Source organism: Saimiri boliviensis, chromosome 7, assembly GCF_048565385.1.
Source record: "Saimiri boliviensis isolate mSaiBol1 chromosome 7, mSaiBol1.pri, whole genome shotgun sequence".
In the NCBI taxonomy this organism is placed as follows: domain Eukaryota; kingdom Metazoa; phylum Chordata; class Mammalia; order Primates; family Cebidae; genus Saimiri; species Saimiri boliviensis.
Genome location: NC_133455.1, coordinates 66,856,348 through 66,876,043, shown reverse-complemented (window position 1 = coordinate 66,876,043; position 19,696 = coordinate 66,856,348). Strand labels below are relative to the sequence as shown.

The following is a 19,696-nucleotide window of genomic DNA, read 5'->3' as shown; positions in this document are numbered from 1 at the left end:
TGGTGGAGACGGGGTTTCACCATATTGGCCAGGCTGGTCTTGAACTCCCGACCTCAAGCAATCTGCCTGCCTTAGCCTCCCAAAGTGCTGGGATTACAGGTGTGAGCCACGGTGCCTGGCCTGCTTGAGTTTTCTAATTTGTATAAGCAGAAATCTGAAGAACAGGCATGGGAATGATATTAAGGTTGTAGGACAATGGTGGCAGGAATATAAAGTTGGATCAGATGGAATTTATTGATATGGGCCCATTAAGCAGGGATTCTGCATTTAATATTGCAGCTCAGGGAGTTAAAAAATATTCTAATAGATTATTTGCTTGGTTAGCTGAAACATGGATGAAAAGATGGCCCACTGTGAGTAAGCTGGAAATACCCCATCTCCCTTGGTTTAGTTTAGAGGAAGGGGTCCAAAGGCTTAGGGAGACTGGGATGATAGTCACCTTAGACCTACTCATCCCAACTGGGAGGGTCCAGAAGACAAACCCTTCACCAATACCTTGCAAAATACAGTTGTGAGGGGAGCACCTGCATCCTTGAAGAGCTCTGTGATTGCTCTTCTCTGTATGTCAGATCTTGGAGTGGGAACTGCAGTCACTCAATTGGAAGATTTAAACGCAAAGGGAATAACTAGATCCAGAGGTGGCAGGGGACAATCCTTCCCCAAGGAGACCTCCAGGATTGTAGAGCAAAGCCCTGCCATCTTCTGCAGATAATTACTCTCCCTTTGAGGGACGGCTCTTGGCCTGTTACTGAGCCTTTGTAGAAATTGAACATTTGACCATGGGTCACCCAGTTACCATGTGACCTGAACTGCCTCTCATGAGCTGGGTGCTCTCTGATACAGCTAGCCATAAAGTTAGGTGCATACAGCAGCAGTCCATCATCAAATGGGAATGGTATGCACGTGAGTGGGCTCGAGCAGGTCCTGAAGGCACAAAAGTTACATGAGGAAGTGGCTCAAATGCCCATGGTACCCACTCCCGCCACCCTGCCTTCTCTTCCCTAGCCTGCACTGATGGCCTCATGGGGAGTTCCCTATGATCAGTTGACAGAGGAAGAGAAGACTAGTGCCTGGTTCCAGATGGTTCGCACGATGTGCAGGCACCACCTGAAAGTGGACAGCTGCAGCATGACAGCCCCTTTCTAGGACATCCCTGAAGGATAGTGGTGAAGGGAAATCTTCCCAGTGGGCAGAACTTTGAGCAGTACACCTGGTTGTGTAGTTTGCACGGAAGGAGAAATGGCCAGATATGCAATTATATACTGATTCATGGGTTGTAACCAATGATTTGGCTGGATGGTCAGGGACTTGGAAGAAGGATGATTGAAAAATTGGTGACAAATTTGAGGAAGAGGTATGTGGATGGACCTCTCTGAGTGGTCAAAAACTGTGAAGATATTTGTGTCCCACATGAATGCTTACCAAAGAGTGACCTCAGCAGAGGAGGATTTTAATAATCAGGTGGATAGGATGACTCATTCTGTGGATACCACTCAGTTTCTTTCCCTAGCCACCCCTGTCATCACCCAACGGGCCCATGAACAAAGTGGCCATGGTGGCAGGGATGGAGGTTACGCATGGGCGCACCAACATGGACTTCCACACATTAAGGCTGACCTGGCTATGGCCACTGCTGAGTGCCCTATTTTCCAGCAGCAGAGACCAACACTGAGCCCTCAATATGGCACTATGCCTTGGGAGTGATCAGCCAGCTACTTGGTGGCAGGTTGATTATATCGGACCTCTTCCATAATGGAAAGGGCAGTGGTTTGTCCTTACCAGAACAGACACTTACACTGGATATGGGTTTGCCCATCCTGCATGCAATGCTTCTGCCAAGACTACCATCTGTGGACTCACCATGGTATTCCACACAGTGTTGCCTCTGACAAAATGCACTTACTTTACAGCTAAGGAAGTGTGGCAGTGGGCTCATGCTCATGGAATTCACTGGTCTTACCATGTTCCCATCATCCTGAAGCAGCTGGATTGACAGAACGGTGGAATGGCCTTTTGAAGTCACGATCACAATGCCAACTAGGTAACAATACTTTGCAGGGCTGGGACAAAGTTCTCCAGAAGGCCGTGTATGCTCTGAATCAGTGTCCAATATATGGGATTGCTCCTCCCATAGCCAGGATTCATGGGTCCAGGAATCAAGGGGTGGAAGTAAAAGTGGCACTACTCACCATCACCCCTAGTGACCCACTAGCAAAATTTTTGCTTCCTGTTACTACGACATTATGTTCTGCTGGCCTAGCGGTCTTAGTTCCAGAGGGAGGAATGCTACCACCAGGAGACACAACAATTCCATTAAACTGGAAGTTAAGATTGCCACATGGACACTTTGGGCTCCTCCTACCTCAGTCAACAAGCTAAGAAGGGAGCTGCAGTGTTGGCTGGGGTGACTGACCCAGACTACCAAGATGAAATCAGTCTACTACTCCACAACAGAGGTAAGGAAGAATATACATGGAATACAGGAGATCCATTAGGGCATCTCTTAGTATTACCATGCCCTGTGATTAAGGTCAATGGGAAACTAACAACAGCCCAATCCAAGCAGGACACAAATGGTACAGATCCTTCAGGAATGAAGGTTTGGGTCCCTCTACCAGGTAAAAAACCAGGACCAGTCATGGTGCTTGCTGAAGGCAAAGTGAATATAGAATGGGTAGTAGAAGAAGATAGTTATCAATATCAGTGACAATCATGTGACCAGCTACAGAAATGAGGACTGCCACTGTCGTGAGTATTTTCCTCCTTATTTTGTGAAGAATATGTTTGCGCATGTATACACTTGTACTAGGAAAATATCTTCATTTTAGTTCTTTTTCCTTTATGATGTAACATATGATTTGTTGACTTCATGTCAGCATTTACGTGTTGTTAACTTTATGCAAGAGCTTTAGGTTAAGGCTTAGTGGGCTTCCGGTTGTATAAAGGATAGCTGTATTATGTTAGGCGTAATTACGAACTCATTATTGTATTTATTTGGAGATTAAGTATGATTTCAGGAGATGCGTACAGGTTCAAGTTGGCAAGGGGTGGACTTGTGATGGTTAATAGTAAGTGTCAACTTGGTTGGATTAAAGGATGCAAAGTCTTGTTTCTGGGTGTTACCTGAGATTAGGTTGATACAAAAATAATTGCAGTTTTTGCCATTACTTTTAATTTGAGTCAGTAGACTGGGAGAGGAAGACCCACCCTCACTGTAGGTGAGCACCATCTAACCAGCTGCCATCTCAGCTAGAAAAAGCAATCAGAAGAAGATGGAGGCAGCAGACTTGCTGAGTCTTCTGGCCTTCATCTCCTCCTGCGCTGGATGCTTTCTGTCCTTGAACATCAGACTCCGAGTTCTTCAGCTTTTGGACTCTTGGACTTACAGTGGTTTGCCAGGGGTTCTGGGGCCTTTGGCCAGACCAAAGCCTGCACCGTCAGCTTTCCTACTTTTGAGAATTTGGGACTCAGACTGAGCCACCACGGCTCCCTTCAGCTTGCAGACGGCCTACCGTGGGACTTCACCTTGTGATCGTGTGAGTTAGTTCTCCTTAATAGACTCCCTTTCATATATACATCTATCCTATTAGTTCTGTCCCTCTAGAAACCCTAATACATTTCTCTTACTTTAAAAGGATGATTCCTATATTTTTGTTGCTGAACAAATTTAGGATATTAAAAAAAAATCCCAATCATCAAAACCATCTTCCTCTTTTTAGAGTACCATTTGAAAATGTGGGGTATGATTTGGTCTGTGGATTTTTTGTGTCACTCAAGGATTAGTGGCCAGAAAAGTTTCTAGAGCAGTGGACCAGGGCAGCATTGTCCAAAGTGTGTTTTGTGAAAATTAGGAGAATGGACTTGGGGCCAGGGGGCTGGGTTTGAACCTCCACTTGCTCACTTACCAGCCACATGTCTTGGGAACCTCTCTGTGCCTCAGTTCCTCAGGATTCTTAGGTTTGTTGAGAGGATTATATGAAGGAACATATTTAAAGCACTGATAATGGCACCTGGCACATGGCATATCCCACTAAAATGTGAGCTTTCATTATTACTGAAAAAAAGGAAACTGTGGTCTAATAAAGGTGAGATGCTATGTTACATTTAAACAGAATTCTTTCTTTTTTTTTTTTTTTTTTTTTTTTTTTTTTTGAGACGGAGTTTCGCTCTTGTTGCCCAGGCTGGAGTGCAATGGCGCGATCTCGGCTCACCGCAACCTCCGCCTCCTGGGCTCAGGCAATTCTCCTGCCTCAGCCTCCTAAGTAGCTGGGATTACAGGCACATGCCACCATGCCCAGCTAGTTTTTTGTATTTTTAGTAGAGACGGGGTTTCACCATGTTGACCAGAATGGTCTCGATCTCTCGACCTCGTGATCCACCCGCCTCGGCCTCCCAAAGTGCTGGGATTACAGGCTTGAGCCACCGCGCCCAGCTCTTTCTTTATTTTTGAGACGAAGTCTCTGTCTGTCATCAGGGGGTGCAATGGTGTGATCTCGGCTCACTGTAGCCTCAACCGCCCAGGCTCAAGTAATCCTCCCACCTCAGTCTCCCAAGTAACTGGGACCATAGGCACATATCACCATGACTGGTTCATTTTTGTTTTTGTTTTTGTTTTTTTGGAGAGACAGGGTTTTGTCATGTTGCCCAGACTGGTCTTGAACACTTGGGTTCAAGTTATCTGCCTGCCTTGGCCTCCTAAAGTGCTGGGATTACAGGCGTGCACCACTGCACCTGGCCCAGAATTCTTTACTATAGGACTTCCAAGGGAATTCAGTAATGTGCACTGTGAACCCCAAAGGAAAATTCAAGGTACAGTGTGTTACCTAATTTCCTCATGAGATTCTTGGGGAGAAATGTATAGGATTAGCGTTCCACACATCAACACTTTTGGACATACTGCTCTGGAGGAAAGAACTAGAGGGTGGCACAGGCCAAGGGGAGACCCTGGCCTGCTGGTGCCTTAGTCACCATTTCACTAGGCCCAGCATGGCCACTGGAGCTCTGGGGCTGGCCCCATGGGTCTCGAGCACTCTCTCTCGGGTATAAATGAGTCAAACTTACCTGGAACCAAGGCTGAGTTTTATCACACAAGATGCCTTTGAGGAAGGTAAGGAAACATTTGGAAAGGCAATCAACAGGGTGGCATTTCCTTCTGCCTGCCTGCCAGGGCATCATCCCCCTACACTTTTAGGTTGAAGCAAGATGCACACAGTCACAGTTAAGAAACACGGACTTTGGGATCAACTCCAGTTATGCCTCTACCACCTCCTAGTTGAGTGACTGTGGACATCTATATAGTCAGGATAATAAAGTAGCTTGCTTCTTGGGATGTAATAAGAATCAAATGAGACAATGCAGGTGAAGAAACTCTCAAACTGTAGTTGGCCCACAGTAAAATCTCAGTAAACAAGCCCTGCCACTAACAGCAGCACCACCATGGCTATCAGCACCAGAACTTAACTAGACTATTTCATAACAGCCAAGTTAACAGTCATTCCTTTTTTCATTTTATACTTCTATTGCATTATATTCTTTAATGACAACTTTCTTTTACCTTCCCTGTTAGACTTTAAACTCCTTAAAAGCAAGAACCAATCTTTTTTTTTCTTTTCTGTTTTCCTTGAGCCACAGAATTTATAATCCAAGACTACTAAGAACACGCAGTAGAAATTCACTGACAATGGAATCTGCTAGGCAGGGTATCCTGCCTGCACTTCAGACCTGTATAATTCATTCCTCTCCTGGGAAATCTCATCCTCAAAATCAGTCAGGTCCCTTTTCCCCTAGCCTACTTCCCCGACCCCACTCACCCACGATGGAGAGGATGACGACCACGAAGTCAAAGATGTTCCAGCCAATGGTGAAGTAGTAGTGCCTCAAGGCAAACATTTTAAGCACACACTCACAGGTGAAGAAGATAACAAACACCAGGTTAATCCAGTAGAGGATGTTCTCCATCTGCTTGCTCTGAGTGTCTGTCTCCACCATCATTGTCACCATGTTAAGGCAGATGAGCATCATGATAACGATGTCAAAGGCTTGTTGCGTGACAAAATCAAAGACGATTCCTTGAATTTTGTTCTAGGGAGGAAGGGATGGAAAAGACACAAGATTCATGAAAACCTTTCCAAGCCAACCTATAGAAGCTGTCACCCTGCTAACTGAGGTACCTCTGTCTTCTTTTCTGTTAATACTGGTCAGCTCTGCTGCTCTATGAGGAGCATGGATGGAGACCAACATCAATATTACCTCACCAAGAGCTTTCTAAAGTTACTACACTTCTTTCTTTTTTCTTTGTTTTGTTTGTTTGGAGATGGAGTTTCACCTCATTGCCCAGGCTGGAGTACAATGGTGCAATCTCAGTTCACTGCAACCTCTGCCTCCTGGGTTCAAGCGATTCTCCTGCCTCAGCCTCCTGAGTAGCTGGGATTACAGAGAAGAGCCACCAGGCCCCCCTAATTTTGTTACAGATGGGGTTTCTCCATGTTGGTCAGGCTGGTCTCAAACTCCCGACCTCTGGTGATCCCCCTGCCTCAGCCTCCCAAAGCGCTGGGATTATAGGCATCAGCCACAGCATCCAGCTGTTTTTTTGTTTTTTGTTGTTTTTTTTTTAGACAGAGTCTCATTCTGTTGCCCAGGCTGGAGGGCAGTGGTGCAATCTTGAGTCATTGCAGCCTCTGCCTCCTGGGTTCAAACAATTCTGAAGCCTCAGTCTCCCAGGTAGCTGGGATTACAGGTGCACACCATCACGCCCAGCTAATTTTTTGTATGTTTAGTATAGATGGGGTTTTGCTATACTGGCCCGGCTGGTCTCAAACTCCTGGCCTCAAGTAATCTGTCTGCCTCGACCTCCTGAAATGCTGGGATTACAGGTGTGAACCATGATGCCTGGCCTTTCTCTCTGTTTTTAGAGATGGGTCTCACCATGTTACCCAGGCTGGAGTGCAGTGGCTATGCATAGGTGCGATCATGGCACACAGCAATTCAAACTCCTGGCTTCAGGTGATCCTCCTGCCTCAGCCTCCTGAGAAGCTGGGCCTACAGGTGTGCACCACTATACCCAGCTGACTGACACACTGTGGATGTCTTCCTACTTCTCCAGCTGCTCCTTTTTGGTCTCATCTGCCAGCCATTTCTTCTCCTAACCTCTTCTTTCTCTAAATTTTCACCCTACGAGAGCTCATCTATTCCTGCTGCTTATGTGGTATCTATGTACTCATGCTTCTCAAGCTTTTCTTCTGCAGCCCACACCTTTCCTCTGAACCTGAGTTGCTTACTTGCCATTTCTTCCTGATGACTCATAAGCATCTCAAACTTACCATGTCCAAACATCTCACACTTAAGTCCAAAGCAGAGCCAAGTCTATTCCCTGCCCCTCACCCAGCTTGTTCCTCTCAATTATTCACCCAGGCTCTTAAGCCAGAAATCTGAGGATCATCTTTGTCTCTTTATTCTCCCTCATCCGATCCACTGAAGGGCCTGTTGATTCTTCCTCCAAAAATATAACTTGGGTTCATCCACTTCACTCTATCTTTTTTGGCTACACTCTAATCTGAGCCACCACCATCTCTCATCTGGACTTGTCTGGCCACTTAACTGGTCTCCCACTTCTTCTCTTGCCCTCATCAATGCAGTCCTCATAAAATAGCAAGTGATTTAAATCAAATGTATCATTGCCAGGTGCAGTGGCTCATGCCTGTAATCCAGCACTTTGAGAGGCTGAGGTGGGTTGATCACTTGAGGTCAGGAGTTCAAGTCCAGCCTGGTCAACATGGTAAAACCCCAGCTTTACTAAAAATACAAAAATTAGCTGAGTGTGGTGGCAGGCACTTGCGGTCCTAGCTACTTGGGAGGCTGAGGTATGAGAATCGCTTGAACCCGGGAGTGGAGGTTGCAGTGGGCCGAGATCATGCCACCGCACTTCAGCCTGGGTGACAGAGAGAGACTCTGTCTCAAAACACAAGACAAAACAAAACAAACAAATGGATCACATCGTACCCCTACTTAAAACCTTTCAAGAGCTTCTCACTGGGCTTGCAACACAATCCCTATTGTTAACTAGCTTACAGGGAGACAACTGGCACAGTCTGACTCTGCTCATCAATGTCCCTCCTCTGCCTCACTGCTCCATGGCCACAGTTTTCTGCTTCTGGGGTCTTGTGTACTCTGCCAGGAATCTCTTTCCCCAGCTCTTTGCTTCCATCTCTTTTTTTTGAGATAGGGTCTTGCTCTCACCCGCAGGCTGGAGTATAGTGGTACGAAATAACTTACCACATCCTCTGCAGCCTTGACTTCCTGGAGTCACACCGTCCTCCCACTTCAGCCTCCTGAGTAGCTGGGACTACAGGCATGCTATCAAGCTTGGCTAATTTTTTTTTTTTTTTTTTTTTTTTTTTTTTTTTTGGTACAGATGAGGTTTCACTGTGTTGCCCAGGCTGATCTAGAACTCCTCGGCTCAGGTGATCTGCCTGCCTATAGCTCCCAAGTTGGGATTATAATAGGAGCCACCATGCCCAGCTGGTTCCTTCTCATCCACTCAAGTAGACTCTCCTTAGTGATGATTTCTCTGACTACTATATTAAAGTAGATCCACCACTATAGCCCTCCAGGTAATTTTTTTTCTCACAGTCTTCCACATTTTATTGTGGCTGTTTGCTTCCTTATTATCTATCTCCCCAACTATTATAAGCTCCATGACAGCAGTGTCTACCTTTTGTTTATCACATTATGTTTAGTACCTAGTACACAGTGGAGACTGATAAATATTTGCTAAATGAATGTTAATCACACTTTATTAATGTTTCCTACATTAATATTTTATATTTTATTTTATTTTGTAGTTTTTGGGACAGGGTCTCTCCCTATTGCCCAGGCTGGAGTATAGTGGCACAGTCATGGCTCACTGCAGCCTTGGCCTCCCAAGCTCAAGCAAGTCTCTTACCTCCTACATAGTGAGGACCACAGGTATGTACCACCACGCCCAGCTAATTTTTATAAAAATTTTTTTGTAGAGACGGGTCTGATTATGTTGCCTAGGCTGGAAGTTACTGTATTTTAATGTGGAATAAAATCATACTCAGGTTCTCATACGTAAAGTACTAAACAGCATTTCAGAAATGTTAACCCTTTTCTATTCCCTTTAGTCCCATTTCTATCACAAAATGAAGTCGTAACATCAAAGACTAAAAAAAAAAACTGTTCTCTTTCTTAAGATTCCTAGATTTTTTGTTTGTTTAAGTACCTAGGTACTTGGGCTGGTGCTTATTTTCAGGATTCTTTAACTTGGTGGTTTTCAATCTGCTCTGCAAAGCCCTAGAATTTCTTTTCCTTCAAAAGTGGATGCGGGCCGGGCGCGGTGGCTCAAGCCTGTAATCCCAGCACTTTGGGAGGCCAAGGCGGGTGGATCACGAGGTCAAGAGATCGAGACCATCCTGGTCAACATGGTGAAACCCTGTCTCTACTAAAAATACTAAAAATTATCTGGGCATGGTGGCATGTGCCTGTAATCCCAGCTACTCAGGAGGCTGAGGCAGGAGAATTGCCTGAACCCAGGAGGCGGAGGTTGCAGTGAGCCGAGATTGCGCCATTGCACTCCAGCCTGGGCAACAAGAGCGGAACTCCGTCTCTTAAAAAAAAAAAAAAAAAAAAAAGTGGATGCGGCAGATGTGCCACGTGCAGCGTGTGGGGTTGCGGGGACAAAGCACTCTGGAACTATAACTCTTGATTCAAACAGAGCCACTGCAAATTAGATTGCCAGGAAAGCTTTTGTATTAAAGGTTCTGCTGTTTTTGTTGTTTCTGTTTTTTAAAGTTGTTAAACAGAAGTTATAGAAGAAGGAACTTTGGGCCTGGCTTTCGGGGGTAATGTCTCACCTAACTGGATATATGGAATCATGAACAGGGCATCTCCTTCCCCTTCTCTGAAACAAGACACCCCCCAATGGCACAATGAAGCAGAATCTTAGCCCCCAAAACTGTTTTACAAAAGGCTCAGCTCAAGAGAGAGAATCAGGGCACCAGACTCATAGTTTTATCCTTTTCTGCTCCCACAAATAGCCAGAAGCATGATTTTAGCTTCTAGACACATCCTGCAAAGACATACTTATTGAGCAGAGAGAAGCTGAAAAAATCATGACCAATTCCTACCTTGAACTGGTGGGAAAGAGGGTAACTTCATTTCATTTTCTCTTGTTAATTTTTGGAGGTCTCTAAAACCATCTCTACCAGAGCCAAAGCCAATGTGGTTCATTCACATGCTGATTCTTGGAGGCTGCCCAAGGAAGGCTCAGAGGATATGTCAAGGACTGATGTAAAAGCCACCCCATTCCTTAATCCCCGTTCTTCTGCTATCTCTTCAGATCTTTTGGATGGGTGGTGAGGAGAGGATTAGGCACAAAGTATCCAATCGCTTATCTTTTTCCTTCCTTTGCAGTAACCCTAGCAGTACTTTTTTTTTTTTTTTTTTTTTGAGATGGAGTTTTGCTCTTGTTACCCAGGCTGGAGTGCAATGGCGCGATCTCGGCTCACTGCAACCTCCGCCTCCTGGGTTCAAGCAATTCTCCTGCTTCAGCCTCCCAAGTACCTGGGACTACAGGCGTGCACCACGGTGCTCGGCTAATTTTTTTGTATGTTTAGTAGAGACGGGGTTTCACCATGTTGACCAGGATGGTCACGATCTCTTGACCTCGTGATTCACCTGCCTCGGCCTCCCGAAGTGCTGGGATTATAGGCATGAGCCACTGCCCCCGGCCCTACTTTTTTTTTTAATATGAGTTCTCACTAAGCCCTCAGCCCACACGATGCACTTACCAAGGGGCGGGGAATAGGTTTCTGTGGCTTCTTTGAGCCCAGCTTTTTCATGGCATTGTAGTACTTCTTCTGTTCTTCAGTCATGAAGATGTCCTGACCTCCAAAGTAAAGGAGGGAAGAAGAGAACAGACAATTACAACTGGCTCTCAACATGCTATGGGTTTGGACCTAAGATTCAATTTTGAGAACTGAGGGGAGACCAATCCTTTCCTTTGAAAAAGACAGTGTAGCTAGTAGCTGTCCCACGATGGGGTAGACCTGTGATAATCATTCAGCTCTAAAGAGACTCCTGCCTTTGTTTTTAGCTCAGGATTTCTAAGATCTGCCAGTCCCGAGGTAGAAAGGAAATGGACTATCCAATTGTAGACCCCCATGCAAGGGTAAACCTGAGAGCAATGACTTTGAAGGCAGTCATATTTCACAGTCTCATTTTTTTGAGGGCCTGCTTTCCTGACACATTGTAGAAAAAACATTTTAGAATAAAAAGATCTTCATGTCCTGGCTGATAGCCAATTTATTTTAGATAAAACTCAAAATTTAGAAATTCTGGTGCAAGAAAGCAGTTTGGACAGTTTCTTGGAGTATGCTGGGATAGACTTGAATTACAAAATGAGTAACAAGAGCAATTTTTCCAATTTGCTTTTTAAAACTTGTTAACCATCTAGGACAAGTAAGGAAGCTGAACTTTCCAAGGACAGTCTCTTTGCCAGTGCTCAGGCACTGACATAGATAATCACAAATCTAGAGAGCTTTTACTTCTTGTAATAGTTATTCAACTGCTTCTTTCCTTTTCATTTCTGTTGCTAGACTGCACTCTCTGACCTACCTGCTTCTGGTGGGAGACCAAGAGCAGTAATAGGCCTCAAGAATAAATGACTGCTAGTAAGTATGGTAAACTATGTGCTGCAAAATCCAGCCCCCAAAACAGAAAGAGTAGGTTGGGGCTAATGTACATGGTGGCCAGGGTCACAGTGAGCTGACAATATGGATTTTAGAGAAAGAAAGAGGGACATTTTCTTTCTAGAGATAAGGGACAAAGGTGCCTCTTATCTGGGCTGACTTCCAGCCACTGGCAATGAGGGGAGGAGACCTATCTTTTTCTTTTGTTGATTGAAGTTATCAATGATGACACCAATGAACAGGTTCAGGGTGAAGAAGGAGCCGAAGATGATGAAGATGACAAAGTAGATGTACATGTAGATATTGTCCTCATACTTAGGCTGCTCATCAGGCTGTCAAAGGACAGGATAAAAGGAAGAGAATCAGCTCCTAGTTTGGAGTTTGACATGCCAAGGCCATCAGCCATAACTGTGACCATTTGAGCTGCTGAACATGCTGGGGTGGGAGAGCCCTAGATTCTTTCTACCTGCCTCCTTCTCTACACTGGCATGTCCCGCCTTGAGAGGGAACTAGCCCTCCTCTGACTCATGTGGAGAACATGCAAATCATGAGGCCACAGGGAGGGAGGGCTGTCTGCTAGGAGCCATACTTTTGCTATGAAGCAAGATTGAAGCATAGACAGCTTCCCTGGGGCCATGTAAGAATCAACACTCTAATCATTGGGGGCCAATGTAAGAGTGATGACTTACTTAGTTGAGGAAAATGATCTATAATCAATAAAACAAGCAACAAATGTTCTAAAGAGAAATGACAACCCCTCCATTCCTCCGTTCCTTCCTCTTTCTTGGTGGGATCTAACATCCTGCTTGTTTTCCAACCATCTGAGAAGGCTGTATTTTCGCCATGTACATCCTTACCTTGCGGGAATCTACAGCTGCATACATGATGTCCATCCAGCCTTTGAAGGTTGCCTGGCAAACAGAGGCAGTCATTAGACTGTGCCTATTAAGGGAGTAGATGGGAGTCTAGGCAGGGGTCCCAAAGGCCAGGCTTAGGTTCAGTGAGAACACAGAATGGGGGTTTGGGTGCAGCCTCCCTTGGACTCAGAATTTTCTGTTACTATAGATCCCAAGGAGGCTTTGTCTCTGAAAATAACAACAAAGTATGGCAAATAAACATGTGAAAAAGGTAACTGGATTGAGACTTTACAAAAGGACTTAAAAACATAGGCCTGAGAAGCCTGCCTAAAGTTAGGGAAAACTTTTATGAGCAAATGACAGGAATCTACTGAAAATGCTTGGAACTTAGCACTCCATTCCACTGAGGAATCAGTTCTTTAAAAGGTGTTAAGTGATAGGGGTCTGAAAAATCCATAGTTGCATTTAAAAAAAAAAAAAGATCAGACTTACCCTTTACTAATATACACATGTGTAGCCTACGTAGTGGCAATACCAGCTTTATCCTTGACAGTCCCTTCCCAACTCTACTCCTTCAGTCTACTATATCTAGCCTGATTTTGGAAACAAATATGGATGATCAATGTACCATTCTCCATGTTTTACTTACTCAACCAGATTCTAAGTTTTTTCAGGGCATAGGAAGGTCTTTTTTCATCTGATGGCCCTAGTACTGTACTGTCAAGCACAGCATCTTGCATATGGCAGGGACTCTGTGACTACCATATTTGACTGGCTTGTTGATATGCACTGGTTTTCTGGAGCTGCTCCAATTCAGATTGAATTCGTGGGTCCAATTTCTTGAACTGGGACAGAACAGCAAAAAGCTTTGGGGTAGGAAAAACTACAGTTCACTCCATGAACTTTGCCTTCTACTATGAGTTGACAGTGAGTGTTTACTATATGTAAGGTTAGGTTAAGAGCTTTATCTGTGTTATTGCAGTTAGTCTCCCAAGAACTGTATGATATAGGCATGGCAATATAGTAACAAAAATATTTAATAGCAATTTACATTATTTAGCATGGTTATTTGCTGGGCACTGTGCTAAGAAATTTTTAAAAATCACAAATTCTCTTAACAACCAATGCAAGGTATCATTTTCTATATTTAATAGATGAAGAAATAGAGAGTCAGAGAGGTTGAATAATTTGTTCAAAGTTACATATCCAATAAATATCAGAGTGTGGTTCAAATCTATATCAGTCTGATTTCAAAGCCTATGAACTTTCTCTGCATTATATTGTCACGCATTCCAAAACACTGGTGAAAGAGGAAGTGAAAACCAAGCAGGAAGGAATAAAATTAGGCAAAAGAGAATTATCTAGATAGTTAAATCCTTCCTTTCTGTGATAACAGTAATCTGATATCTTTCTCTGGGGTGAAGCTAATATGAGTGTGGCACCCAGGCACTGTTTTTCCCTACGTTAACTTGAATGTAGTGAGTATGTATGATTATTTTGCTCCATCACAATTGCCATACTTTTTTGTCTATGGGCTTATCTTCTTGATTTTTTTTTTTTTTTTTTTTTTTTTTTTGCCCTTCTCTTTAACTGCACTCTCTGAGCCAGGAAGGGAAAGTGATTTCTCTGCCACTTTATTACACTGCAGGAATCTTTATTTGTTGCTGGGCACAGCTCTCTGCTCCTGAGCACAATGAGAGATTTCCTTTGCATGAGATCTGGTAGAAGTCAGAGAATACTCAGGAAAGGTGTCTCTCTGAAACTGGTTTGGGGAACAACACTGTTCTCTCGGACTGACTGAAAATCATCCTGATTCTAGAAGCAGGGTTGAGAAGAAGCCTAATGGGATTTGTGCTAGCTGCCTGAATTTCACAGAACTGAAAAAAACAAAACAAAACAAAACATTACTTACCACTTGAAGAAGGGCCAGGTATCCTGCCCCAACATTGTCAAAATTGATCTTCACGTTCTTCCATCTGATCTCTGTATTGTTCCCCTCCATGAGCTTTTCACATTCAGTTTTATTGTTGACATCTTCAATTTCAAATCGGATTTCAGAAGTCTCATTAAAGCAGTAGTGGTACTTTCCCGCAAACAGGTTAACTCCCATGATGCTGAAAATCAGCCAGAAGATGAGACACACCAGCAGCACATTCATGATGGAGGGGATGGCGCCCACCAAGGCATTCACCACCACCTGCATTGGAAGGGGAGGTTGCTGAGTGTTGGGTGGAAATGGAAGCAAGCACATTTTTTGATTTCCAGGAGGGGAATGACATTGTGTGGCTTGTTCTGTATGGAAACATTACATTCCCTTTGGAATTAGAGTAACTGGACAGACTGACAAGTAGGACCAAAAATTTCTAAGTGTAGGACTACACTGAAGAAATTTTAAAAAGTTTCATCTTTTTTTTTTTTTTTTTTTTTGAGATGGAGTTTCGCTCTTGTTGCCCAGGCTGGAGTGCAATGGCGCGATCTCGGCTCACCGCAACCTCCGCCTCCTGGTTCAGGCAATTCTCCTGCCTCAGCCTCCTGAGTAGCTGGGATTACAGGCACACGCCACCATGCCCAGCTAATTTTTTGTATTTTTAGTAGAGATGGGGTTTCACCATGTTGACCAGGATGGTCTCGATCTCTTGACCTCGTGATCCACCCGTCTCGGCCTCCCAAAGTGCTGGGATTACAGGCTTGAGCCACCGCGCCCGGCCTAAAAGTTTCATCTTTATTTTGACTAACACAAATTCCCCAGCCAAGATGACCTAGGTCTTCTTTCCTATGCATCAGTCTGGGATTGTAAAATTATTTCTTAGTCCATTCTCCCTCCTCCTCAATTCATAAAATATGCCCAATGGGGAAATATGAGTAACTTTCAGTTTGCTAGTTGCCTTTCAACAGACATTCCCCCTCTGCAAAACAAGGTATGATTGTTCACAATCACAGAGAACTATCCGTCGTGGTTAATAGAGAACCAGTTAACAGTACATAACGTCTCTTTTATGACTACGCAAGGCCAGTTATCTTATTTCAGGCAATAGCTGAGCATGCATATTTTGCAGGCTCAAGAAAAAAAAAAGCTATATTCCCTCTACCAAACAGTATAAAATAAAATCTGAACAGATGTGCTTTTCACTCAAGGTTCATTATTCTTCTTCAGTGTTTTTATTCTGATTTTGTAGGCTTTTAAACCAGAGTCACTCCCTGCTCAGCTAATGCTGTTGTCTCTCTGCTCATTCCAGGGCTTGACTCTAATCATCACGACGTATTAGAAATAGGGATGACTTAAGTTTTTTAAGAGAGTTTTGGGTTAGATCATCACTGCTCTTGAAACTTAAAAATTGGCATATTATTAAAAGTCACTGACTAGAGTAAGCCCAGGAATAAAAAAAGAAAGCCAAGGAAAAAAACCCCTGAGGAATCAAAGTTTCTGGGTTGTTTTAAATTTTTATTTTGCTTTACAGTGTAAGTCAGAGTAGCATACAGTTTAGTTTAGGGTTTAGGTTTTCCTTATTTTCTGGTTTTGCCTTAGACTGCACTGTCACTCATCAGGACATGTGCCTGATTAGAGCTACCTGCTCTATCTTGCATAAAAAATGCAATGATATTCTTCTGCTAAGGAGTCACTCTTCCTTTTAGATTAAAATATTCATTTTGCGTTTCTCCAATTAACATATGAAGGTCTTTAGACTGAGAGGCAGTTATTTCTTAATTCTTAGACCAAGAAATCTCTTCTAGATCTGACAGCTCTGTCATTAGTATAAAATGTTTATTAATTTGTTAATTGTTTATTACTTTGAGCAAGGAAAGCCAGGATATCTGAAATCTGGAAAATCTTCAACATTATTTTGGAGAATGATATTCATATGTATTTAAATTACCAAATTTGTCATGTACTCAGATTTGAATTTACCTCCTCATTCCACAGTTGCTCACCCTTTGGTGGGAGCACCAAAAAGCAATGAAATGTGCAAAAGAACAGGCAAAAGGAGGATGATCCACAAATGGAAAAATAATTTCTCAAACAATAAGGGAGTAGAGTATGTAAAGATTCAAAAGCTCAAATCTATGTGACAGCATTTCGCAGCAGAACTTAGATGAGAGATCATGACCTTCTGTTAGACCATTACAAACGTGGCATAGGAAGTAGGCCCCAAAGACTTGAAACCTAGCCATGTTGCTTTTTAATCTCAGTTCAGAACCTACTTCCTCTGGAACTCTTCTGACTATGCAGAGAATGATCTTAAGCTTCTACTCAAACCCAGTCTAATCTGTCCTACATACTATGTGTTACAGTTAAATATGAGTTAATGTTTACCACAGGGAAGAAAAATTAACTAGTCAACTCTTTGAATTTTTATTCTCATAAAATATATACAAAATTTTATATATTGATTCATCTGATCAAATGAATCAATATACACAAATATTCACTGAGCCTTATTCTCTGATATGACATAAAATCCTATAAAATCCAAAGTTTTATAAGATGTAAATGTACTGTAATCATACCACAGAAAAACTTTTTACCTTAATTTTATGAATAAAACAGAAAACAGTTGATTAAATTTACTTTTAAATTTTTATTTATTTACTTTTTTTTTTTTGAGACAGGTTCTCACTCTGTTGCCCAGGCTGGAGTGAAGTGGTGTGATCTTAGCTCACTGCAACCTCCACCTCCTGGGTTCAAGAGATTCTCCTGCCTTAGCCTCTCCAGTAAATGGAACTACAGGTGGGTACTACCACACCCAGCTGATTTTTTAATTTTTAGTAGAGGCAGAGTTCTGCCATATTGGCCAGGCTGGTCTCGGACTCCTGACCTCAAAGTAATCCGCCCACCTCAGCCCCCCAAAATTTGGGGATTACAGGTGTTAGCCACTGTGCCCAGCCCAGAGTTGATTAATTTTACTAACAATTCTTCCTTGCTGTGAACATTAGTTGATAAGCTGCAATATGTTAAGTAGAAACTATTTAACTGTGCTCCACATGTAAAATGATCATTGTGCTGTTATTCTCAGCAACCAATGGGGAAGAGATCATATTTCTTATTTTGAACTCTCATACTAAAGATATATTATAAATGATAATTCAAATTCCATTAGTAGTCACTTAATGAATTTGATCTTCTCTTCTCTACACGAGCTCTCTAGTTATTCTACATTGCCTTTAATTATCACGAAATCTATTATTGAAGAACTAGACATGGAAATATCACTCAAAGCTAGATTTTAGTAATCTATAAAAAGTTAATTTTTTTCAATGGAAGTTTATACTTAGCAATTGATACAAATGAGAAAATTCCAATGGACATGAATTCTTACAATATTTTTGTCTTCTCTATAATGTCTTGGACATTACTGTTGGTTATTAAATACTATAAAATCAGTCAGCTAGCTTTTAATATCTGGCAGAGGGAACATGGCTTTAATGGACAACTATGTACTGACAATCAACAAAAATGCATGCATGTTTCATGGCACTAATATTATATACCCTCAAAAATTTAATAGCACAGCAAAATCTTTAAATGAAGATTACTATGGAGGAGAGAAAAGCAAAGAACTACATTAAGTATTCCTTTGCCTATAGCATGAGTGCTTCAGTTTTCCTGGTCTTTGGTTTGAGGAAGGAGAGGAGACTGAAATCAGTGTCCCAGGACAGGCTTGGGTCATATGTTCCCTTTCAATGAAGCTCTGAGTCTATAATATGAGCAGCACAGTGACAGTTGAGCCCATCTGCACGGATGGTATTCAGTTTATAAAGATTTCTCATTTAAAATATTCTAAAGGTAATCTCTAAAGTGTTGGCATATAGGAGAACAAAAACCAAAGAATTTTTTTAAATGCCCCATAGAAAAATGACATTTAATAAAACATGTGTACCTAATTTTGTTTCTTACTGGGGGACTGACTAAACGCTTAGCCAGATCCAATCTTTTTCTTGCAGTTTCTCTTCCACAGAAGGGCTGGGAAGCCCATAGGGCAGGAATGGATTCCTGATCCCTTTTCACCTGCCCAACCAGCCATGGTCAATACTGTTTGTTAGTTGGCTGCAGGCAACCAAATGAGATGGCACTCTTATTCCAAAACTTCCCTCACTGCACATTAATTGTTTTAAATTCCAGCTTTGGGTTCAAACTTGTTCTTGCCCATATTATCTTACTGAAAAAAACCTTGATGCTTTTCACTTAAAACATCGTAATGCTTTTCAAATAAAATTATCTACTGTTCTGATTATGCGTTTGGGACCTCCAGGCTCCTAGACTACTTTCAAGTTGACAAGTAAAAGATTTTAGGGGACCGGAAACTGAGGGTCCAGGAAAGGTAGAGAAAGAAGGGCCAGCTAAAGGGAAGAGATGTGGCTACCAAAATGGCTCCCGCATCCAGGTTATTCAAGTAATGGCCTCATGGGCAAACTGGCATCAGCGGCCACGAGGACTACTTCTGTCTGCCTGGGACAGGACTGACAGTAATGAGCATCAAGATGGAAACAGTAACAAGCGCCAGATGGGTCAGATGAGCATTTCTTTTGCGAGGGGTGGGACTGGGGAGGGTTTCTTCAGATATTACCAATCTCCTTTTGGGAGATCAGGGATCATCTCAAGGGGATGCAGAGGAGCTCAGGTGCAATGCTGCAAGTACTGTCTTCAGTGGACTTCTTTTGGTTGCATCTTGTCCTCAGTTTTGCAGTCACCAAAGTGGATTATCAACTTTATAACAAAACTGGTATGACTTACTAAAACATTTAACTAGCTCCCTCTGGAAAACGTGCAAAAGTAGAGGGAGCAGAGAAGAGCATTTTAACCACATTTTCAACCATTTCAGTGGTTGTCTAAACCACTGAATCTTGTGTAATAAACTCTCTTCCTAAATGTAGCCTGAGCATAGCAATGACCTTATTGCACACATTCTAAAACCTCTCTTATCTGTGGGACAAGATTTAAAATCCCAAGTTAAAAAAAAATTAAAATAAATTTACACTACTGTGGAACTGCCCTTCCTGCAGATGGTTTCAGAAGGGTTGCAGAAAGCTTACATTTAGTAAACCAAACTGTGACTGTGCTACAGAAGAAACATGAATTTGTTGCAAAAAGCATTTGTCTGGATAAATTAACATATAAAATTCCCAAGTCCCAAT

At 42.7% G+C, this 19,696-nt stretch overlaps 1 protein-coding gene across 6 annotated transcripts in view; it reads right to left on the bottom strand.

Moving 5' to 3' along the window:
- SCN8A (sodium voltage-gated channel alpha subunit 8) overlaps nt 1-19,696 on the bottom strand; it is a 205,086-nt gene that overhangs the window by 11,737 nt on the left and 173,653 nt on the right. For all 6 annotated transcript variants that reach the window (XM_074402654.1, XM_074402655.1, XM_074402657.1 and 3 more), the window contains exons 22-26: nt 14,478-14,762; nt 12,566-12,619; nt 11,903-12,040; nt 10,809-10,913; nt 5,811-6,081 (exon numbers count right to left, since the gene is read on the bottom strand). In XM_074402654.1, the coding sequence (XP_074258755.1) occupies nt 5,811-6,081; nt 10,809-10,913; nt 11,903-12,040; nt 12,566-12,619; nt 14,478-14,762 (853 nt within the window). The remainder of the gene's footprint in view (nt 1-5,810; nt 6,082-10,808; nt 10,914-11,902; nt 12,041-12,565; nt 12,620-14,477; nt 14,763-19,696) is intronic.